Raw genomic sequence first — 24,577 nt, forward strand, 5'->3', positions numbered from 1 at the left:
TCCAAAGTGGGCGACAGGGGGTAAATCCTCTGCTAAGCATTCTCGGTGCTTTTTTTGCATCTGTATTTTGTACTTTCATAGCTGTTATTTTGCTACAGAAGGCGAAATATTGCTTATATTTTGTTTGTTTTGGTCGAGATGGAGTTCTAAACATGGTCGCCATTCAGAATTTTGTCGGTCCTTGCTCATGCAACGGAACGGCCTTCGGGTCTTACTCAGATATTGAAGTAGATGCAAGAGAGTGTAGAAGAAACAGAAGATATGGACAGGAAAACCAACAACCGGGCTTCTTCTGTCCCACCTAAAGGAAATGGGTCGGATTCGGGCAACCGGAAGTCAGGTCGGTTCCCATGATCTTAGCTTTAACCATTTTCTCTACTTTATGCTTTAACGGTATAGAGAGATAAGAGTCTTGATAGGTGAAGTCTTGATCAGCTGGTCTAGTGCAGTGCAACCTTTTAAGCAAAATGTACTTGACAGGGTTTTAACAGGATGTCATAATTTATATGTAGGCTGTATGATTGTGTCCCTTAATTATTGTCTTTAACTTAGAAAAGAGAAAACCCTATAATTCTCCATAATAACTTAATTTGATTTGTTATAGTCATTCTGACTTCGGTAAGAAATGTTAACTTTCCAGTTTTGCAATTTTTAAAGTTTTATATTAATTGTATTTTCATATATTGATCAAATTCCATGGAGGTCATGGTCATTAATAAAATGAGGATTTCATGTGATTGAGCAACAGATTTGGATGACTGATATCCTTGATTATACTTTTCCCTTTCTGTTTAACAATTTAAGTGAAAGATTATTATAGAGAAAAGGGGAAATTAACATCTGTTATTATTTGGATATTGTTGGCTTGCAGTTGACATTAGTTTTCTTGCTTAGAAAGGGGAATACCTTATTATGACTGGAAAACTGGAAAATGGCTTTGAGATGAGCTGTGGGTTTAACTAAATACGGACTAGACATGTATGAACCATGTGAATTGAAATTGGGTGAAGGCTTACTTTCACTTATTGACAGATTTCTACACCTTGCTGCAAATTTTCATATGCAGCTACCTAGAATCTGGGTTTCGTGTCTTTATTTTCAGTGTACATAGCAAATCATGTAAATTGTTGTCTTTTTGCTTTCAGTTACTTTGCAAATATGCAACTGAATTCAAAACAGATTTTTTTTTCATTCTAGATAATGGAAGACAGACTAGAAAACGAGACAATGGAAATAACAGACCAAAACAAGAGCCTGGATTTCAGAGAAAACAGCCTGTGCCGCAGAAGTCAAAAGCATTTTCTGATAAAAGACCTCAATCTAGAGGCAACAAACATAACAGACAGAGGGATGAGGTGAGTGTTTTAGAAGACCGTAAATGAAATATTATGACCACCTCCACTACAACCAAACAAAAAAGTTAAGGAAAAATAGAACTTGAACCACAGATACTCAGTTATAATTGTTAATTTAGTAACTTGATTTGGTCTTAAACATACTTAAGTTTTACATTTATGTGATAATGGAAGGTGAACATGCCTGAAATATTATTTATTTATATATCAATATATAAGTAATATTATTATGACTTGTTACTGTTAAATGGCACTAGGTGTCAATGTTTTGGATGTGTTGCTGCTAATTTAAGGACAAAATGAAATGTGTCAAACTTTCAGGTAGCAAAGGAGGACAGGGCTGGACCTGAGTTGGGTTCGGCTCTGAGGCCCTTTGGCAAAAAGACCAACCTCAACCATTTACTGAATTTTACTTTTGCCCCACGTGAGCAAGACTATTCAGCAAGAACAAGGACTAATGCAGGTCGTAGGAAGGTTAGATACAACAAGGAGCAGTTCTTACAGGCGAAGTAAGTTGACCCATTTTGGACCACTCTAGCATACATTTCATATATTTGTAATTGGTGGACAGCGTAACCAAGTGGAACATTGGAGTCATTACAGCAGTAGACTTTACTTTCATGCATGAGCTGGACAAGTCTGGCAGTTTTGTTAAGCCATCACTTATGGGAATGTAGCATGTTTATATTTCTTCAGATTTGTTTGCATATATTTAAGATAAAATGGTTTTTTATTGCCTAATTGCATGATGATGGGGAACTTCTGTAAATTTATTATTTTTAGTTGCCAGTTCATTGTGTCAACTGATGGCGATTACACTTTGAATGCAGTAGATCCAGACAGTTTGGTGGGCTGGGAACATATTGAACAAGTAGTGAGTATTATATACTAGGAATGAAAATGAGGGAAAAATTAATATTCAATTTACATTAATGTAAACACATTCATACAGTTTGTTATTTCCCCCATTTTGCAGTTGGATTTCTGCACAGTTAATTTTTGTCTAAGTACTATAGAAAAATTGTATCACATTTTTTATATATATATAAAATATATATATATATAAATGTATATATATATATATATATATATAAATGTATATATATATATATATATATATATATATATATATATACGAATGCAAAGGAAACTGGTTTTACACATTCAAGTGAAATGAGTAATATCACAATTTTGCTTTTCTTTGATTTTCAGTTGAGCAGTTTCCTGATTTTTATGCTTTCCATAGTTTACAACATTATTAAGTGCAAATTTTTTTACCCCTTATTTTCAGAGAATTTTCAGTTTTGAGGTACCTTCCTGTCCCATTTGTTTATATCCCCCTGTAGCAGCCAAGATAACCCGCTGCGGCCATATTTACTGCTGGACCTGCATGCTGCACTATCTGTCTTTGACAGACAAAACCTGGAACAAGTGCCCTATTTGTTATGAGGCAGTGCATAAAGAAGACTTAAAAAGGTGAACGCTTTGATGGACATGTTGTAGACTTGTGAATTATGTTTGTAACATCACATGAATTCTATACATACATAGTGGGATTTCTTAGGTGGTGCCTTAACCCAAGCCTTGTGGAAACTTAAATTATATGTAGCTCCTCTGCTTTTTTCCATAATATACACACCCAAACCTTGCCACATGTTTTTTCCATTACAAATTTTTTATTCAACATTTTGTTGCCCCAAAAATAGTTTTATTCAATTCTTGTTTCCCTGCTATATTGCTCTTGAAATTTAATTGGGTTTACCTGCATTTTTTAGTGTGTCAGCTATGTCAGTCCACCAGTACAGCCCTGGTGACCAGATAACAATGAGACTGATGAAAAAGGAGAGGGGAACTACGTTTGCAATGCCAAAATCACAGTGGGAACCCAGAGAGGGAAGACCCTACAGAGTTGATGGTAAGTTACGTTCAGGGATTGGCAGTACCCTCCACCAGGGCGACTGATAGATTTTTTTTTACATATATTCACAGATATGTCTCTAGATAGATAGATGGTCATTTTGGTTCTAAGTCACCCTGTTGAGAAATCTCAAGGCTGATTACATGGCTGATAATTGTTTGCATAACTGCTCAGGCACTGCCACTTAGCAGGTCCAGTCTAAGTCTGCTTGACAGCAATCAAGACAGTTAATTGCTCTGACTTTAATCACTTGCTCTTCTGTGAAAAGCCTTAGACTGGAAGCTCAGCTCATGCAGAGCGAGTACAAAGCCCTTGGCGCGCGCGCAGAGATAATTGTTTCCACATGGTATTTCTCAACAGGGTGACTTGGAACCAAAATGACCATCTATCTATCTAGAGACATATCTGTGAAAAATCTGCAAGTCGCCCTGGTAGAGGGTAGATTGGCAGCATCATAAGATTAGTAATATAATAATCCAGTAAAGTTTATGTGTGTCATGGCTTTTTACTAATACCTGATATATTATATATATATTTATATGTATATGCATTTATGAACAAGCAATTTTTATCAGATGTCATTATAGAGTATCCCACACTGTACTTTGAATACACAATATAAGCAGTTAACTATGTATTTTCAGATAAGGTTGATACACATTTTGGTAAACTGCTCCTGGCATCAGGCAGTTTTGTGAAAGACTTGATAAATGAAGAAAAACTGGCACTGGAAGAAAAAATGGGACAGGAAACAGATGTAAGTTGTAGTATAGGTCTGCTCAGATTTAGTTAATGTTATTATTCATACTTGTTGGATTTTGTACATTCTTTCTCGTTCAGTACAGAGCTCATAGTTAAAGTAGGTAATCCACTTAATGTAGAGTGAAGACATAATCACAAGAAGTTATTTTTATATTTTAAAAAATATTTTTACATACATTATGATGTTAACATTGTAAATTTTTCAGACTTTGGAAGAATCCTTTATCGAAGGGGCATTGGAGATATTAAAGAGTAAACAAGGGGTTAAGACTGAGGTTGAAGCTGTGACAACAAGACTCCAGTTGTCAGACTTGACTGTAGAGGATAAAGAGGAGGAGGTAGTGCCCATTGTCAAAGTAGTGAGTGAGGTCGGTATGAAGTCATTTAACTGATTTTTTTATTTATTTATTTATTTTTTATTTTTATTTTTTTTTTTTTTGTGATCTTCTGTGTGATCACTGTTTTTGAAAATTTGTTCATCAAAAAGTAGTTACATACTACCACATTACTGTACATTTGTCTAAAGAAATTTGTTTGGTATAGGATGTTTGATTCAGTTTTCAGTGTAAATATGTGTCTGTTATATTAAGAATGATAGTTTTTTACAAGTGCCACAGACCAGACTAGTCACTTGATGTTTGTTTATCTTGTAGAATGTTGTTGAGTATGTGTCGGCATTTGATGATGTGGAAGAAGAGAAAAAACCAATAGAGGCTGCTGCCACTGCCATGGACACAAACACCTCAGACAGCTCTGAAATGAATGGCTCAAGTCAACATATGGAACACATGGAGGAAGACAAAAGTGCTGACCACAGTGCAAGCATTGGTGAAGTTAGAGTGGACAGTGGGCAGCCTATGGTAGACAGTTGTCTGGTTGAGAATCCAGTTGACCAGGAATTAACAGTGGAAGAGGCTGCCGAGGAACTGGCCCTGCCACCAGCACCTAAACAGTCTGCACAGAAGTTTTTTTACTTCTATCAAGGTAGGGGGATTTTTTAAAAGTGCAGTTTCTCTTTAATTCATGAACCTAGACTGGTTTTAACAAAAAGTCTTTTATCAACAATTTTTTTTTTTTTACTGAAAAGAAGTTTGAATTTTATATCTTGGGCATCATCATAGTGATTACTATTTGAAGTCAAACATAACTTTCATTGTATCCAATGATATCTAATGCATGTTTTAATTTGTGGACAAATTTTGTTTTGACTCCATGAAACACTTCAATACAATTATTTCAACCTATTTATCTGTGTTCACCAGCTTCTGATGGCCAGAATATCTACATGAATTCCTTGAACATCCAAATGCTGGTCCAGGAGTATGGTAGTCTGGAGAACTGTCCTGAAACCATCACAGCTTCCATTGTGGACATGGAGGGAATCTTCATGACAGAGGTATGAACATTATGAACACAGACTTCCAAAAAATTTTTTTTGAACAAGGCATATTGTGAACTATGGGAGCATGATAGTCATAAGTGATGGGTAATTAATTCAGAGATATGGTTGTGTAATCTTTAAAGCAGTAAATGCTTGTAAGATAGAGTGCTACATTGAAGTTTTTTATGCCTGTCTTTTATAAAAGGCAGGAGGAATTATTATAGGCAGGTTTCATTACCTTCAATATTATTCATTTTTTGTCTAGAAAAGGACAGGTGAAATTTTGTGGTCATATTGATACCATTTGACTTTTATTGCAGGAGTTGCGTAAACGTCTGCGATACCTGAGCCACATGCCTCTTACCTGTGAATTCAGTGTGGCAGAGCTTGCGCTGAAATCGCCAATAGTTTCCAAAGAGACTATTAAGAAATTTGCAGGTAAAATCTTTGAAGCCTTTCAATCATTGAATTCAAACTTTTGTAAGACATGCTAATATTTAGAAATAGGCTACTTCAATATTACAAAGGAAATGATGATATATGTTCCATTATTCTTAATGATGACATTTGTTTTCACACAAAATGGTGAATGATGTAAAAGGTCATCTGATTCGGTGCACTTTTAACATATATATAGGAATAAGACTGTTAACTTATATTTTAAACTGATAAACATATTTTATTTAAATGTTGCACTGCTTTGTTTTTGGCTCACAGGTCAGATAGATCACCGTAGAAGAATGCGACAGAGGAAAGCTAGGGAGGAGCACAAGAGAGCGAAAAAGATCCAAGCAGAAGAAAACAAAAAATATGGAATTTGTAAGTGGAAGCTTTTCTTTTATGCATCATTAGTAAATTTGGCTTTCTTTTCATCCAAAAGGGTACTATTTTTGTGATCTTTTTTTTTGGTATTTTTCTGGAACTGTGAACCTGTTTTAAGGCAAATGTGTCAGAAGTAAGCTTACTCTGTTTTAGACCCAGAACTGAGAGTACCACTGGAAAGTAGGTCCCAGTTCCCAGAGTACAGCAACAGTGAAGCTCTGACTGATAGCCCTGGACTGAGGTCCTCATCTCCTTTGACCACTGCTTCCACCTCCTCTTCAGCAAACACACCATTTGGAAGTCCTCTGTCAAGTAAGTTGTTATTGCCAATATACCCACAGGCATGCATTCAGGCGTACATGTACACAATTGCACCTACACTGGATACCACTTTACTGCACATGCTTGGAGTTCTTACAATTTCTTATTGATTGAAGGACTTCATCGCTGCAAGTCAATTTTCTACCCCAGTTAATTGAGCAAGATAAAGAATATAGTGTATACTTCATTTCAACTAATTTTGTTGACTACTTTTATAAAAAATAAACCTTTAATATAAAATTATGTAAATTCATTTTCATTTCAGCACTGAACCCACTTGCAGCAGAATTTCAGCCAGGTTCTCCAATCAGTGATGATGGTCAGTCAAGTACTCCTTCCTTTGCACAGGTACATTTTCACTCTGATAACTACCTTAGTGTGGTGCATATTCAGTTAATTGTTCAATAGTTACACAAAGTAGGATTTCAAAATGCATTCAAAGATTGGATTGCTGCCTGTTGAACATGTCTAAGGACAGTTTAAACTATTAAAACAGAAAATGACAGGTAAATGGCCTACATCAGTATCACAAAAGTAATGATATTAACGCCCCCTGTCCAACCCCAGCAGTCAGCCTTTGTGACACAGCTTGAAAAGAACGCAATTTTTGGAAGTCGAGTCGATGGAAATGAATGGCAAAAATGAAAAGCCTTAATGTGGGATTTGTTCTTTGGCTTTTTCCAAAACAGTTACAGAGTTATGGTGAGTGTCAGGAAAGGAAGATTTAAGGTTGGTAAATCCAGGGAAAATGCTGTTTACACTGGAATAAATCATTAAATGTGAATTTGGCACCAAAATCCACTTTTATGTACCTTTTATTTACTTTTTTTAATGAAAGTAAACTTGAAAGAATGCATGGAAAGAATATCATTAAAACATCTGATGCAAAAAAAAAAAAAAAAAATAGGAATGTTGATAGAATGGTTGCTAATATAATGGGCTGAAGATAAATACCATCCGTCCTTTTTGGTGTTAATATTTACTGGTGTGGTAGTTATTCCCATTTCTTTTCTTCCTGTATTTAATACCAATTTTAGATCGTACATCAAAATTTTTTAAGATTAAAAATTGTTCACATATAGAGTGGAAGGTTGAATGATAATGATGATGATGATGATGAAGATGATGATGCCCTATCTCAATTTCAGATGCTGAAGGCTGGCAAGGCCAAGCCCAATCCAGTAGCAGCCTGGCCAGTGCAGACGTCCAGCACCCCCTCCAGACCCCCCGGCCACAGCCCTGGGTCAGATGAGAACAGTGACAGTGAGGACAGGGTGCCTGTGCCAGTGTTCCAGACATCATTTGGGGATGCCATTCAAGCTGCTCTGGATAAACTAGATAGCCCAGGCACTGTGGAAGTAGCTGTGAATAATGGTAAGTGCAATTCTGAGAAAAGTTCTCTTGGCTTGTTTTATAAGGATTGCTGTATAGAAATGTAATGAAAATTAACCCCTGCCCTCCCAAGACCGCTTGTAGGCAGATTTAGTGATGAATGAAATTGATTTATCCTTCTGTTTTTGGTAATGTTTGATCCCAGCAACATTTTGCATTTCTCAACCAGTTCAATAAAAAAATGTACACTTTCCCCAATTTATGTGTATGTATTTAACTGTTTGTTGTTCAGATCAAGTATTTCAAAAGTAGACTAGCTTATTAGATGTGATTTGTTATTATCTGAAGAATTTTATGGTGAGCATGTGATTTGTAAAATTTAACAATTTACCCATTTTTACAGGTATTCCAAAGGAAGCTCCAACTACTGGGAAAAAGAAGAAGAAAGGAAAAACTTTGCTCTTCTCCACTTCAATGGCACGGTCAAAGTAGTTGGGACACAGGCTGAGAATTATACCATGTTTGATTGTAATTGAATTAACAGCACAGACAGCAATGCTGTAAATATATTTACCAAAATGCCAATTATCCAAGATAGCCCAAAGTCCTGGAAATTAGCATACAAGTAAGAGGAGGTTGGATCATTAGTAATGACAGACTAGTGAGGGCAGTGCAGCAACAAATAAAAGCTGACAAAATTTTATCTTCTGATATCTTTCTGGGTTCTTTCTTGTAAGTTCTGTGGAATTAAGTCTGTTGCACATAGTCACCATGTTCTGTGTGATACTTTTTTTATTGTTTTCTAAGACATTCAGTGTGCATAGAGGTTCACCCTTATTGCTGAGAGGTTGTTTTACCTCACCCCACATGGATTCTTGCACATACTTTAGACTCGCATGACCTCACACAGTACTTATAGGCTCCTTTAAGGTTTTCCTGGAGGATTCCCATTGGAAAAACTAATAGCTTGGATTTGTTTGCCCAAGTTCATCCTGCACAGTTTATGCAGCTGCTTCAATATGCATACGGGGATTGTAAGTTGATGCGTTGATAGACGTTAAAAACATTGTAGGCTTTTGTCATCTTGAAGTTACTTTTGTCTTTGAGTGTTGGCTTCACATGATGTTTACTTTTTGTCTTATGATGGTAAAATGTAATGTTATCAAGAAGAGGGGGGGGGGGTAGATTTTTACTCCCCCCCCTTCTAAACCAAGGCATGCTGTAGGTTTTAGCAGTATGAGAGGAAAAAGACCATTACTGGTCACGTTTGTATATTTTAGTTGTGCAATTATTTTCCAGGACTCATGGGCAATTTTTTTTCCAGAATTGAAAATTGAATTTTTTGCTTGTGACATATCAAATGGATACATAACCCACCCAAAAATGGTGGAAATAATTTTGAATATTAATGTTACGTGAAATGAGATGTTGCACAATTTCATTTTCCACAGTGATGAACGCAGGATATATATATATGTAAAAATAATAATTTATTATCCATTGTATTTCTTATCCATTGTATTTGCAATACAATTAATCATAGACGTTAAGAAACTGTTCCTCTAACCTGACATTATGCAGGTTCTTGAATTTGTGTACTGAGCTTGTTGAAAACAAAATTGTTGCTTTTTTCTTGTAGTCGGGCATGATTACATCATGATAACAAAATGGGTTAAGTTTTGTTTTAGGCTGTGGTACAGGGATTTATATCTGATCAATAAACTTTACACAGTTATAACTGCAGCGTTTTCAGTAACTCGTTCCTTCTCAACACCCGAACCATGTTGATCCTGTGGCTCTTGGATAGCCTGGCAGTAAATTTCGTCTACGGTTGTCAAACTTGTAGAAACTGAAAGACGAGCGAATATAATGTTATAAAGATTGTGTTTCTGAGAAAATGACTGTGATTACTGCAGTAATACACTTTCTTTCTCGTTATGTAATACGTATTAAGGTGGCAAATTAATCTGAAGGACTTTTTACAACTGAGCTTTCTTCCTACCTTGGAAGGGGGGGCGTTAACCATTTATCCAATAATGGAAGATTATACAATAAACTACTTACCTGTTTCCTTTAAAGAAATAAGAAAATCTGTTGGCGTCTGTCACAATGGTTGCGTCCAAATCACCCGGGATGTTCCTCCAGTACCTCGTAATCGGCGCGGGATATCCCCGAGCAATCCTCATGCTATCTCTCCCTTCTAGAAGCTGGTAGTACTGGTTCCCCTACAAACAATAAGAAATTTTTAAACATTAGAAAAGAGCGGGAGTTTTTAGATCAAAATGTGGAGAAGTATCTTTAAATTGGGCTTCTTGCTTCACAATGAGTACTATATAGGTAAATGAAAAAATTGGGTTACTGAAGGATAACTGTTTTCTTTACCACCCCCCCCCCCCCCCCCTTTCTGTATTTCATACGACACAGCTAGGAAAGTGCGCTTTGTTGGAATACTTCAATACCTCAAGTATATAAAATGAATTTTGGAGCGAAATGCCTGCTGTTATTGACAAATATCAAAATCGTACATGGAATGCAACCTGAGGTACATGTGCTGCCACGGCTTGTTCAAATCGACTTCGAACTGATGATGATCGGAACCAAGCCATAGTCCTATTTTGGCCACGAAAGATTTTATTCAAGCTAATGCACTGTATAAAGGAACATATTTTTAATGAATCAGTTTTAATCATATATCCCCAGAAATCGCCGCTGAATAAATAAACGTTTTCATCATGCATGCGTATTTTGTATTACCCTCTTTGAAGCGGTTATCGGACGCATACTTTTTCAGATGCATTTTAAGTCACAGATGAAGGAAAATGTTATTTCTAATTCTCGCCAAGAATTTCAGTGGTTATCTGGTGTTTTTATTATGCTTGAATAATGACATACGCCAATCGTACTTACATTAAAAATGAACAAATTCCCGTTTCTCCAAGTCAAGGCTCCCTGTATGCTTGAGGGGAACCTCGGATCACTGATTGTTGTCCTAGAAATAAGTGTGTTGCCTCTGTACTTGAACAGTTTTTTACCTGGAATTAAAACCTTGAGTTTTAATTGTTTGTATCATTAGAACAGGGATCAGTTCTCTCTTTCTCTCTCTCTCACTCACACACTCACACACACACACACGCACGCACGCACGCACACACACACACACACACACACATCATGGATATTTTTATTCGAGCCAATATTCCCTCTCATTCTAAGTAAGTATAAAAAAGTGCACCTTTGAATAAATAACTGAAGCCAGTTCTATCGGAATGGGTGGCAGCATCAATATTACTTGGTGCGCTCGGGAAGTCGGCAGTGATCGCCCTCGGGTAGCCGCGTGCCACTGTTCCCTGCGCTGTTAAACGGTACACCTGACTCCCACTAAATACGTAGTAGTTTGAATTTGATACTGAAAATACGAAATAAAATCTTTAAAAATTTTTCAGTTTAAAAGAGACTTTGTGATTCAAAACTTTAAAAAGATCTATGAAAAGATATTTGTGCTGCATTTATACCTAAAAGTACCTACTACATTATATTGAATATGCATATTTTTAGTCAGGTCGATTAATGCATAATGTATACTATTGATTCTAAAACCTCACACTTAGAAACTGACATTGTGCACTACAAGGTCCTTTCTTAACTGACTGGTCTGAACAGAGAAACTGTGCAGTATAATTCAAGTTAGACTGATAACCATGCAAAGCGTTTACGTGTTTGTTCAAGTGGGGCATATCTTCTCTTTAAATGCGAAAAACCTTAAACTTGCTGAAAGCACCGCAGCAAGACTTGTACTTAAATAAATAAATAATAGCATGTCAAGAAATAGAAATGTCGAGCAAACTATGACGAAACAATAAAAAAATGGAGTATTGGACTATATTATAGTTCTTACCTTCCATCATGCCGTCGATCCTGAAATTATTGGAGCACTGTGATCTGTTGCCGTTTCCTGTGGTTGGCCCTCTGGTGGGCCGTGGAGTGGGACGTGGGGTGGGCCTCACAGTAGGTTGGGGAGTAGGTGGCCGAGTATTACGCCCTAGAAATAAAAGATTTCTTATTTGACAATGGCTATTGATAAATAGTTATGCAGTCGTAAAGCGTTTAAGATTGTGGTCGATTTCCCACTTCTAAAAGACACAATATCTCACGAAATATGCATTAACAATATTTCTTAAGCAAATGCTACAATTGAATGATTTCCGTGTCTGTCATGCACTAGTATCTCAGAATAGCAAGTAGTTTGGCAAAAAACTTTTAGACAAAGAATTTTATCCTGCTTAAATTCTTTTGAAACTGCCTGACAGTAATGTACAGCTTTAACCAAACAGGTTCAAAGACTTTAAGCCTGAAACTTGAATGTGACTTAAGCAAGATCACACATGCATACCATATATGCGTTGGATTCTCTGAATGTCGTCCCTGCGCAGCGCAAAGTTGCGTTCGTAACCCCCGTAGAAGGGTGCAAGGACAGCTCCACGTACTCGGGAATGCGGCAGGCCGAGGAGATGGCCTATCTCGTGAGTGGCCACAATCTCCAAATCGATCCCGCCTCTCGGCTTGTTATTGGCCGTCCAGCGCTCGCTTTCATCAAAACGAGTGTTGCCATTCTCTGGGAAGAATGCATATGCCAGAACACCTCCTTGAATAAAATAATCGGGGGTTGACTTGCAATAAAAAGGAATAACAGCCGTTCATAGTACATATCAGATAATGAAAAACTGAATTATATTTACTCTTAACATTTAGATGGTGTCTTTCCATGTTAAAAATGCAACTTGTCAGTTTATCAAAACTAACAGTCTTCATCATATGAAGTGTCAATAACTATTTACCCCTTCTTCCAAAGGACCTCCCAGAGCTCATAAACCGAATACGGATGTCGGATCTGCCCGGTGCCCCAATCTGCAGTTCTCTGAATGTAAGTGGAGTCACGTCACTCCAGTGTTTGAAGGCCTTCCTAAAAGCGTCTCTGTCAAAGAAATGGAAAAGAAAAAACTGTAAAATAATAATTTATCAGAGATCGAAATATTCAAAACCAACTTGACGAGATTCATGAAATAATGCGGTGAAAAGAAAATTAATATGTATGAGCGATAGCTGTTCACAGATAAAATTTTGTTCATCGAATTTGTCTCTTTAATTCATTTCATTGATGGAAAATATTATTATTATTATTATTATTATTATTATTATTATTATTATTTAGCGCTTTTTTCAGGGTTTGTAAGATTTAATACAAAGACAACTATCTTATCCAATCATACTAGGCATTTTAAGCAAATCAGCAACTGAAAAATAATAGTGACGATAGAATTACACGTACCTTTGGATGTTAGGAGCTATATCAGGTGTAAAGTTTTCCAGTCTCCAAGTAAGGTCTCGTTTCCTCCATCCGCCGTTTCTGGTTTGTCTTTTAGTTATCCTAACACCATACTGTGACGCCCCCATCTCGCTGTCAGGCCCCATATCAGCCATTCCACACCGAGGCATCTTCATCATGAGGCGTGTGCGAAAGTCCATGCGGCCGGTCACACGGATGTGAGCCATTCGTTGGAAGTTCCTTAATTTTCAAATTCTTGTGTTCAGAATTACGTTTTATATGACGACGTAAATTGAAAGACACCCTCGCAACTTAAGTTTTGAGCATCGTAACGATCTTCAGGTTTTAGATATAACGTTTTGATATATGAATTAAATCCCAGTATCTAACTGGATGTATATTTTTATGGAGGTCAAAATTTGAGCATAAAATACGACATTGATCAATTTGCATTTACATTTTTGAAATATAATTATTGAAACCCGGTATTATGTAATTTACTTACTCGATTGCTGTCCGCATTTTTTCAGTGCTCATTTCTCCTTCTCCTGACATATACCCAAACTGATCGAGATATGACTTTAAAAAGAAAAAAAGTATACAATTAAAGACTTACGGCAATACGCAACTGCTTTTTTCAAACAAGCTGGTAAAATTTAATAAAAATAAGGCCAAAACATCCGTGATTTAAATCACTTTTATAATCTAAGTAGCATCTGAAATGAAATGTTGTTTTTTATTTCAAAGTCAGTTGCCATTCTATGGAAGGTCCGGACTTACCATGTCATCATCATTCATATTCACTTGTCGCATCATATTTCGAGTACGAATCTTATCCAGTAAGCTCTGTCCCTGTATTGTTACAAATAGAACAGTGAAGGTAAAGCAGGACAACGTTAGAGCAAACCCCTTCATTTTTCTCCTTGCTTCGAACGTACAATCAAGACTGCTCAACTGTCTCTGTTTTGGTCCTTTTATATGAACCAGGGGCCTGAAAATAACGCCAACTTTTGTTATCTGAGTCAACAGTACGATGATTTTAACCAATGAAAAAAGCCGCGTTATGGACGTCTGTGGGGGTCAGGATGACGCATGTTTTAGCGTTACGTTCTACCTGGTTAAAAATAAAGTTTTTCAGCTGAAGCATGTTATTGAAAATCAAATATTTGTGTCTTTTACGTCGACTTGGCTCAGCATGCCGGATACTTCAAATTCTAGAATACCTATGTTTTTATAAAGAATAGTATGTAGTAATTATTCTAATTTTAGTCGGTTGTGGTTTGCAACACAACACTTTTGCTGTCCATAAAAGAAAACGTGTCTGAATTGAGGAAATATGACAATCGGCAAACACACCCTTTGGAAGTCCTCTGTCAAGTAAGTTGTTATTGCCAATATACCCACAGGCATGCATTCAGGCGTACATGTGCACCTACACTGGATACCACTTTACTGCACATGCTTGGAGTTCTTACAATTTCTTATTGATTGAAGGACTTCATCGCTGCAAGTCAATTTTCTACCCCAGTTAATTGAGCAAGATAAAGAATATAGTGTATACTTCATTTCAACTAATTTTGTTGACTACTTTTATAAAAAATAAACCTTTAATATAAAATTATGTAAAATTCATTTTCATTTCAGCACTGAAGCCACTTGCAGCAGAATTTCAGCCAGGTTCTCCAATCAGTGATGATGGTCAGTCAAGTACTCCTTCCTTTGCACAGGTACATTTTCACTCTGATAACTACCTTAGTGTGGTGCATATTCAGTTAATTGTTCAATAGTTACACAAAGTAGGATTCAAAATGCATTCAAAGATTAGATTGCTGCCTGTTGAACATGTCTAAGGACAGTTTAAACTATTAAAACAGAAAATGACAGGTAAATGGCCTACATCAGTATCACAAAAGTAATGATATTAACGCCCCCTGTCCAACCCCAGCAGTCAGCCTTTGTGACACAGCTTGAAAAGAACGCAATTTTTGGAAGTCGAGTCGATGGAAATGAATGGCAAAAATGAAAAGCCTTAATGTGGGATTTGTTCTTTGGCTTTTTCCAAAACTGTTACAGAGTTATGGTGAGTGTCAGGAAAGGAAGATTAAAGGTTGGTAAATCCAGGGAAAATGCTGTTTACACTGGAATAAATCATTAAATGTGAATTTGGCACCAAAATCCACTTTTATGTACCTTTTATTTACTTTTTTTTATTAAAGTAAACTTGAAAGAATGCATGGAAAGAATATCATTAAAACATCTGATGCAAAAAATAAAAAAAAATAGGAATGTTGATAGAATGGTTGCTAATATAATGGGCTGAAGATAAATACCATCCGTCCTTTTTGGTGTTAATATTTACTGGTGTGGTAGTTATTCCCATTTCTTTTCTTCCTGTATTTAACCCTCATCCACAAGGAAATGGAACCCTACGTAAACCCTGAAACCGGGCCTCAGAGGCCCGGTGTACCATGAAAATCTGACTCCCATCAAAAAACATTCAAAAATCTAATTTAATTTGAGTAAATGACTATGATCTTGTAGTATGCATAATGGAGGACACATTGGCACTTTTTGTTAGTTTGCAGGTGAAAATTTTCATGAAAAAATAAAAAAAAATTAAAGATTTATATTTTACCACCCAAGGACTCCCCTATGAAAAAGCTATTTATTTGACATTTGATGACCATTTCAACATCTTTTCTTTGAGGATACTTTATGAGGAATATATTGAAAGTACTTGAAAGTTTAATGGTTAAAAAATTGGGTGAAAAAAAAAATAATAAAAAAAAACACATTAAAAAATAAGAAAAATTAAAGATTTATATTCGAACACCCAATGACCCCCCTATGAAAAAGCTATTTATTTGATGAACATTCTGACATCTTTTCTTTGAGGATACTTTATGAGGAATATATTGAAAGTACTTGAAAGTTTGATGGTTAAAAAATTGGGTGAAAAAAATAATAAAAAACACATGAAAAATAAGAAAAATTAAAGATTTGTATTCTAACACCCAATGACTCCCCTATGAAAAGGCTATCTATTTGATATTTGATGATCATTCTGACATCTTTTCTTTAAGGATACTTAATGAAGAATATATTGGAAATATTTGAAAGTTTGAATGGTAAAATACTGGGTATGCTATATCAGAAGAATTCAGTAAAAAGGCGATGGGGCCAATTTCTTGAGTTAAAAATGTAGCATTTTGACATGGAAGTGCAAAACCTACAGCAGGGGCGGATTTAGACGGTCTTCTGGGTCTTCCGGAAGACGGTCAGATTTTCAAGTTTACATTGACGGGTATCTAATTATTTTCTGTTGGAAGACGGTCAAAAATGGTGGATGGATCAACAAACATAATTTGGAAGGCTGTCAGAAAATATCTCTGGATCCGCCCCTGTACAGGTAGTAAGAAGAATACTTGTTTTAAAAATATTCACCAAAATTTTCACCACCAAACTTTCAAATAATAACAAAATGTACATCTCTGTGCAAACTATGTAGAAAACAATGGTATGGTGACTGAATATAAAATAGGTCCTTTTCTTTATGGGAATCCAAATCTCATGGGTATAAAAATGAAGATTTTCATGATTTATTTTTCATTCTTTCACTCACTATTTTATCACCAAACTTTTAAATATTTCCAATATATTTTTCATAAAGTATCCTAATAGAAAAGATGTCAGAATGATCATCAAATATCAAATAAATAGCTTTTTCATAGGGGAGTTATTGGGTGATAAAATGCACATTTTAAATTTTCTATTTTTCATGTTTTTTTTTTTTTTTTAGTTTTTTCACCCAATAGTTTACCATCAAACTTTCAAATATTTCCAATATAATCTTCATAAAGTAAATTTAAAGGAAAGATGTAGAAATGATCATCCAATATCAAATAAATAGCTTTTTCAAAGGGGACACAATGGGCGGTTAAGTGCACATTTTTAATTTTCATATTTTTTTCATGAAAATATTCACCTGCAAACTTAAAAAAAAAGTGCCAAAGTATCCTCCATTGTACATACTACAATATCACAGTCATATACTCAAATAAAATAAGATTTGTGAACATTTGTGGTGGGGGAGTCAAATTTTCATGGGGATTCAGATTTTCATTATGAAAATCTGACTGGGGGAGTCAGATTTTCATGTTACACCAGTCCCTTGCTCCCTTTACCTCCACCTGGGTGCATGAGTATACACTGTGTATGGAAAATGCAGAAAAACATTTTTTTTTCTCAAAGTGAAAAGTTTCGCAAAGGTAGCGCTGTCTATCATGTATGTAATAATGATAGATTTAAACTGATATCTGCATATCAGGTGACCAAGGTGACCGATTACTCATAAATAATAATTTCTCCAGGTCTTGAATCTTTCACAGGCAGATTTCATTGACCATACTGATAGTCATAGCACACATGATATTGCTTGTGTAAAACATTTTATAGCAAAGCTATTTGAGGTAACATGGACTTATTTATCCCATGTAGAAGTAAAATTATCAAGCGACCGGGCCTAAGAGGCCCGGTTTCCAGGAAATGGGACTAACTTTTGGAAAAGTTAATTTCTACATATGTTGTAAATTATTTCAAAACTAATTATTTATCCACTGATGGGGTATAAGTTGCTTGAGGATTACATGAAAGGAACAGGCTCAAAACCTCATGCGAACGAAGAGAGAGCAAAAGATACATGGGTCCGGGCCTGCGAGGCCCCTGAAAGGTGATTGAGGGTTAATACCAATTTTAGATCGTACATCAAAATTTTTTAAGATTAAAAATTGTTCACATATAGAGTGGAAGGTTGAATGATAATGATGATGATGATGATGAAGATGAAGATGATGATGCCCTATCTCAATTTCAGATGCTGAAGGCTGGCAAGGCCAAGCCCAATCCAGTAGCAGCCTGGCCAGTGCAGACGTCCAGCACCCCCTCCAGACCCCCCGGCCACAGCCCTGGGTCAGATGAGAACAGTGACAGTGAGGACAGGGTGCCAGTGCCAGTGTTCCAGACGTCATTTGGGGATGCCATTCAAGCTGCTCTGGATAAACTAGATAGCCCAGGCACTGTGGAAGTAGCTGTGAATAATGGTAAGTGCAATTCTGAGAAAAGTTCTCTTGGCTTGTTTTATAAGTATTGCTCTGTAGAAATGTAATGAAAATTAACCCCTGCCCTCCCAAGACCGCTTGTAGGCAGATTTAGTGATGAATGAAATTGATTTATCCTTCTGTTTTTGGTAATGTTTGATCCCAGCAACATTTTGCATTTCTCAACCAGTTCAATAAAAAATGTACACTTTCCCCAATTTATGTGTATGTATTTAACTGTTTGTTGTTCAGATCAAGTATTTCAAAAGTAGACTAGCTTATTAGATGTGATTTGTTATTATCTGAAGAATTTTATGGTGAGCATGTGATTTGTAAAATTTAACAATTTACCCATTTTTACAGGTATTCCAAAGGAAGCTCCAACTACTGGGAAAAAGAAGAAGAAAGGAAAAACTTTGCTCTTCTCCACTTCAATGGCACGGTCAAAGTAGATGGGACACAGGCTGAGAATTATACCATGTTTGATTGTAATTGAATTAACAGCACAGACAGCAATGCTGTAAATATATTTACCAAAATGCCAATTATCCAAGATAGCCCAAAGTCCTGGAAATTAGCATACAAGTAAGAGGAGGTTGGATCATTAGTAATGACAGACTAGTGAGGGCAGTGCAGCAACAAATAAAAGCTGACAAAATTTTATCTTCTGATATCTTTCTGGGTTCTTTCTTGTAAGTTCTGTGGAATTAAGTCTGTTGCACATAGTCACCATGTTCTGTGTGATACTTTTTTTTTTATTGTTTTCTAAGACATTCAGTGTGCATAGAGGTTCACCCTTATTGCTGAGAGGTTGTTTTACCTCACCCCACATTGATTCTTGCACATACTTTAGACTCGCATGACCTCACACAGTACTTACAGGCTCCTTTAAGGCTTTCTTGGAGGATTCCCATTGGAAAAACTAATAGCTTGGATTTGTATGCCCAAGTTCATCCTGCACAGTTTATGCAGCTGCTTCAATATGCATACGGGGATTGTAAGTTGATGCGTTGATAGACGTTAAAAACATTGTAGGCTTTTGTCATCTTGAAGTTACTTTTGTCTTTGAGTGTTGGCTTCACATGATGTTTACTTTTTGTCTTATGATGGTAAAATGTAATGTTATCAAGAAGAGGGGAGGGGTAGATTTTTACTCTCCCCCCCCCCCCTTTCCTGAACCAAGGCATGCTGAAGGTTTTAGCAGTATGACAGGAAAAAGACCATTACTGGTCACGTTTGTATATTTTAGTTGTGCAATTATTTTCCAGGACTCATGGGCATGTTTTTTTCCAGAATTGAAAATTGAATTTTTTGCTTGTGACATATCAAATGGATACATAACCCACCCAAAAATGGTAGAAATAATTTTGAATATTAATGTTACGTGAAATGAGATGTTGCATGATTTCATTTTCCACAGTGATGAACGCAGGATCTATATATATATGTAAAAATAATAATTTATTATCCATTGTATTTCTTATCCATTGTATTTGCAATACAATTAATCATAGACGTTAAGAAACTGTTCCTCTAACCTGACATTATGTAGGTTCTTGAATTTGTGTACTGAGCTTGTTGAAAACAAAATTGTTGCTTTTTTCTTGTAGTCGGGCATGATTACATCATGATAACAAAATGGGTGAGTTTTGTTTTAGGCTGTGGTACAGGGATTTATATCTGATCAATAAACTTTACACAGTTATAACTGCAGCGTTTTCAGTAACTCGTTCCTTCTCAACACCCGAACCATGTTGGTCCTGTGGCTCTTGGATAGCCTGGCAGTAAATTTCGTCTACGGTTGTCAAACTTGTAGAAACTGAAAGACGAGCGAATATAATGTTATAAAGATTGTGTTTGTGAGAAAATGACTGTGATTACTGCAGTAATACACTTTCTTTCTCGTTATGTAATACGTATTAAGGTGGCAAATTAATCTGAAGGACTTTTTACAACTGAGCTTTCTTCCTACCTTGGAAGGGGGGGGGGCGTTAACCATTTATCCAATAATGGAAGATTATACAATAAACTACTTACCTGTTTCCTTTAAAGAAATAAGAAAATCTGTTGGCGTCTGTCACAATGGTTGCGTCCAAATCACCCGGGATGTTCCTCCAGTACCTCGTAATCGGCGCGGGATATCCCCGAGCAATCCTCATGCTATCTCTCCCTTCTAGAAGCTGGTAGTACTGGTTCCCCTACAAACAATAAGAAATTTTTAAACATTAGAAAAGAGCGGGAGATTTTAGCTCAAAATGTGGAGAAGTATCTTTAAATTGGGCTTCTTGCTTCACAATGAGTACTATTAGGTAAATGAAAAAATTGGGTTACTGAAGGATAACTGTTTTCTTTACCACCCCCACCCCCCCCTTCTGTATTTCATACGACACAGCTAGGAAAGTGCGCTTTGTTGGAATACTTCAATACCTCAAGTATATAAAATGAATTTTGGAGCGAAATGCCTGCTGTTATTGACAAATATCAAAATCGTACATGGAATGCAACCTGAGGTACATGTGCTGCCACGGCTTGTTCAAATCGACTTCGAACTGATGATGATCGGAACCAAGCCATAGTCCTATTTTGGCCACGAAAGATTTTATTCAAGCTAATGCACTGTATAAAGGAACATATTTTTAATGAATCAGTTTTAATCATATATCCCCAGAAATCGCCGCTGAATAAATAAACGTTTTCATCATGCATGCGTATTTTGTATTACCCTCTTTGAAGTGGTTATCGGACGCATACTTTTTCAGATGCATTTCAAGTCACAGGTGAAGGAAAATGTTATTTCTAATTCTCGCCAAGAATTTCATTGGTTATCTGGTGTTTTTATTATGCTTGAATAATGACATACGCCAATCGTACTTACATTAAAAATGAACAAATTCCCGTTTCTCCAAGTCAAGGCTCCCTGTATGCTTGAGGGGAACCTCGGATCACTGATTGTTGTCCTAGAAATAAGTGTGTTGCCTCTGTACTTGAACAGTTTTTTACCTGGAATTAAAACCTTGAGTTTTAATTGTTTGTATCATTAGAACAGGGATCAGTTCTCTCTTTCTCTCTCTCTCACTCACACACTCACACACACACGCACGCACGCACGCACGCACACACACACACACACACACATCATGGATATTTTTATTCGAGCCAATATTCCCTCTCATTCTAAGTAAGTATAAAAAAAGTGCACCTTTGAATAAATAACTGAAGCCAGTTCTATCGGAATGGGTGGCAGCATCAATATTACTTGGTGCGCTCGGGAAGTCGGCAGTGATCGCCCTCGGGTAGCCGCGTGCCACTGTTCCCTGTGCTGTTAAACGGTACACCTGACTCCCACTAAATACGTAGTAGTTTGAATTTGATACTGAAAATACAAAATAAAATCTTTGAAAATTTTTCAGTTTAAAAGAGACTTTGTGATTCAAAACTTTAAAAAGATCTATGAAAAGATATTTGTGCTGCATTTATACCTAAAAGTACCTACTACATTATATTGAATATGCATATTTTTAGTCAGGTCGATTAATGCATAATGTATACTATTGATTCTAAAACCTCACACTTAGAAACTGACATTGTGCACTACAAGGTCCTTTCTTAACTGACTGGTCTGAACAGAGAAACTGTGCAGTATAATTCAAGTTAGACTGATAACCATGCAAAGCGTTTACGTGTTTGTTCAAGTGGGGCATATCTTCTCTTTAAATGCGAAAAACCTTAAACTTGCTGAAAGCACCGCAGCAAGACTTGTACTTAAATAAATAAATAATAGCATGTCAAGAAATAGAAATGTCGAGCAAACTATGACGAAACAATAAAAAAAATGGAGTATTGGACTATATTATAGTTCTTACCTTCCATCATGCCGTCGATCCTGAAATTATTGGAGCACTGTGATCTGTTGCCGTTTCCTGTGGTTGGCCCTCTGGTGGGCCGTGGAGTGGGACGTGGGGTGGGCCTCACAGTAGGTTGGGGAGTAGGTGGCCGAGTATTACGCCCTAGAAATAAAAGATTTCTTATTTGACAATGGCTATTGATAAATAGTTATGCAGTCGTAAAGCGTTTAAGATTGTGGTCGATTTCCCACTTCTAAAAGACACAATATCTCACGAAATATGCATTAACAATATTTCTTAAGCAAATGCTACAATTGAATGATTTCCGTGTCTGTCATGCACTAGTATCTCAGAATAGCAAGTAGTTTGGCAAAAAACTTTTAGACAAAGAATTTTATCCTGCTTAAATTCTTTTGAAACTGCCTGACAGTAATGTACAGCTTTAACCAAACAGGTTCAAAGACTTTAAGCCTGAAACTTGAATGTGACTTAAACAAGATCACACATGCATACCATATATGCGTTGGATTCTCTGAATGTCGTCCCTGCGCAGCGCAAAGTTGCGTTCGTAACCCCCGTAGAAGGGTGCAAGGACAGCTCCACGTACTCGGGAATGCGGCAGGCCGAGGAGATGGCCTATCTCGTGAGTGGCCACAATCTCCAAATCAAACCCGCCTCTCGGCTTGTTATTGGCCGTCCAGCGCTCGCTTTCATCAAAACGAGTGTTGCCATTCTCTGGGAACAATGCATATGCTAGAACACCTCCTAGAATAAAATAATCGGGGGTTGACTCGCAATAAAAAGGAATAACAACCGTTCATAGTACATATCAGATAATGAAAAACTGAATTATATTTACTCTTAACATTTAGATGGTGTCTTTCCATGTTAAAAATGCAACTTGTCAGTTTATCAAAACTAACAGTCTTCATCATATGAAGTGTCAATAACTATTTACCCCTTCTTCCAAAGGACCTCCCAGAGCTCATAAACCGAATACGGATGTCGGATCTGCCCGGTGCCCCAATCTGCAGTTCTCTGAATGTAAGTGGAGTCACGTCACTCCAGTGTTTGAAGGCCTTCCTAAAAGCGTCTCTGTCAAAGAAATGGAAAAGAAAAAACTGTAAAATAATAATTTATCAGAGATCGAAAAATTCAAAACCAACTTGACGAGATTCATGAAATAATGCGGTGAAAAGAAAATTAATATGTATGAGCGATAGCTGTTCACAGATAAAATTTTGTTCATCGAATTTGTCTCTTTAATTCATTTCATTGATGGAAAATATTATTATTATTATTATTATTATTATTATTATTATTATTATTTAGCGCTTTTTTCAGGGTTTGTAAGATTTAATACAAAGACAACTATCTTATCCAATCATACTAGGCATTTTAAGCAAATCAGCAACTGAAAAATAATAGTGACGATAGAATTACACGTACCTTTGGATGTTAGGAGCCATATCAGGTGTAAAGTTTTCCAGTCTCCAAGTAAGGTCTCGTTTCCTCCATCCGCCGTTTCTGGTTTGTCTTTTAGTTATCCTAACACCATACTGTGACGCCCCCATCTCGCTGTCAGGCCCCATATCAGCCATTCCACACCGAGGCATCTTCATCATGAGGTGTGTGCGAAAGTCCATGCGGCCGGTCACACGGATGTGAGCCATTCGTTGGAAGTTCCTTAATTTTCAAATTCTTGTGTTCAGAATTACGTTTTATATGACGACGTAAATTGAAAGACACCCTCGCAACTTAAGTTTTGAGCATCGTAACGATCTTCAGGTTTTAGATATAACGTTTTGATATATGAATATGAGTATCTAACTGGATGTATATTTTTATGGAGGTCAAAATTTGAGCATAAAATACGACATTGATCAATTTGCATTTACATTTTTGAAATATAATTATTGAAACCCGGTATTATGTAATTTACTTACTCGATTGCTGTCCGCATTTTTTCAGTGCTCATTTCTCCTTCTCCTGACATATACCCAAACTGATCGAGATATGACTTTAAAAAGAAAAAAGTATACAATTAAAGACTTACGGCAATACGCAACTGCTTTTTTCAAACAAGCTGGTAAAATTTAATATAAATAAGGCCAAAACATCCGTGATTTAAATCACTTTTATAATCTAAGTAGCATCTGAAATGAAATGTTGTTTTTTATTTCAAAGTCAGTTGCCATTCTATGGAAGGTCCGGACTTACCATGTCATCATCATTCATATTCACTTGTCGCATCATATTTCGAGTACGAATCTTATCCAGTAAGCTCTGTCCCTGTATTGTTACAAATAGAACAGTGAAGGTAAAGCAGGACAACGTTAGAGCAAACCCCTTCATTTTTCTCCTTGCTTCGAACGTGCAATCAAGACTGCTCAACTGTCTCTGTTATGGTCCTTTTATATGA

At 36.4% G+C, this 24,577-nt stretch overlaps 3 protein-coding genes across 5 annotated transcripts; 1 reads left to right on the forward strand and 2 right to left on the reverse strand.

The window, feature by feature from the left end:
* The first annotated feature begins 167 nt into the window (after positions 1-167).
* Positions 168-20,018, forward strand: LOC106168177 (E3 ubiquitin-protein ligase RNF10). Of its 3 annotated transcripts, XR_015334041.1 has the most exons (17): positions 168-340; positions 1,198-1,355; positions 1,677-1,864; positions 2,139-2,229; positions 2,647-2,831; positions 3,131-3,270; positions 3,918-4,030; positions 4,242-4,403; positions 4,689-5,019; positions 5,298-5,431; positions 5,737-5,854; positions 6,134-6,235; positions 6,392-6,550; positions 14,859-14,941; positions 15,288-15,321; positions 18,088-18,313; positions 18,674-20,018. XR_015334041.1 is itself a non-coding variant. In XM_087011788.1 (16 exons), the coding sequence occupies exons 1-16, from the start codon at positions 232-234 to the stop codon at positions 18,760-18,762; spliced, it is 2,388 nt and encodes a 795-aa protein (XP_086867914.1). In that variant the 5' UTR covers positions 168-231; the 3' UTR covers positions 18,763-20,018. The 3 variants fall into 3 exon arrangements, 2 of the variants coding, with proteins under 2 accessions (XP_086867914.1, XP_013402589.2); XM_087011788.1 differs by lacking the exon at positions 15,288-15,321; XM_013547135.2 differs by lacking the exons at positions 14,859-14,941; positions 15,288-15,321; positions 18,088-18,313; positions 18,674-20,018 and adding exons at positions 6,825-6,907; positions 7,708-7,933; positions 8,295-9,629.
* Positions 9,363-14,184, reverse strand: LOC106168179 (matrix metalloproteinase-19). The gene is made up of 10 exons (XM_013547137.3): positions 13,995-14,184; positions 13,720-13,793; positions 13,218-13,454; positions 12,727-12,863; positions 12,282-12,533; positions 11,787-11,930; positions 11,124-11,297; positions 10,799-10,923; positions 9,956-10,116; positions 9,363-9,740 (listed from the first exon to the last, which is right to left on the reverse strand). Exons 1-10 carry the CDS (start codon positions 14,127-14,129, stop codon positions 9,659-9,661), a joined length of 1,521 nt encoding a protein of 506 aa, XP_013402591.2. The 5' UTR covers positions 14,130-14,184; the 3' UTR covers positions 9,363-9,658.
* LOC147764049 (matrix metalloproteinase-18-like) lies at positions 19,753-24,552 on the reverse strand. The gene is made up of 10 exons (XM_087011819.1): positions 24,376-24,552; positions 24,102-24,175; positions 23,605-23,841; positions 23,114-23,250; positions 22,669-22,920; positions 22,174-22,317; positions 21,510-21,683; positions 21,186-21,310; positions 20,348-20,508; positions 19,753-20,129 (listed from the first exon to the last, which is right to left on the reverse strand). The coding sequence occupies exons 1-10, from the start codon at positions 24,508-24,510 to the stop codon at positions 20,048-20,050; spliced, it is 1,521 nt and encodes a 506-aa protein (XP_086867945.1). The 5' UTR covers positions 24,511-24,552; the 3' UTR covers positions 19,753-20,047.
* Between the last annotated feature and the right edge of the window lie 25 nt (positions 24,553-24,577).

Source organism: Lingula anatina, chromosome 1, assembly GCF_051362555.1.
Source record: "Lingula anatina isolate TDL-2025a chromosome 1, LinAna3.0, whole genome shotgun sequence".
NCBI lineage: Eukaryota > Metazoa > Brachiopoda > Lingulata > Lingulida > Lingulidae > Lingula > Lingula anatina.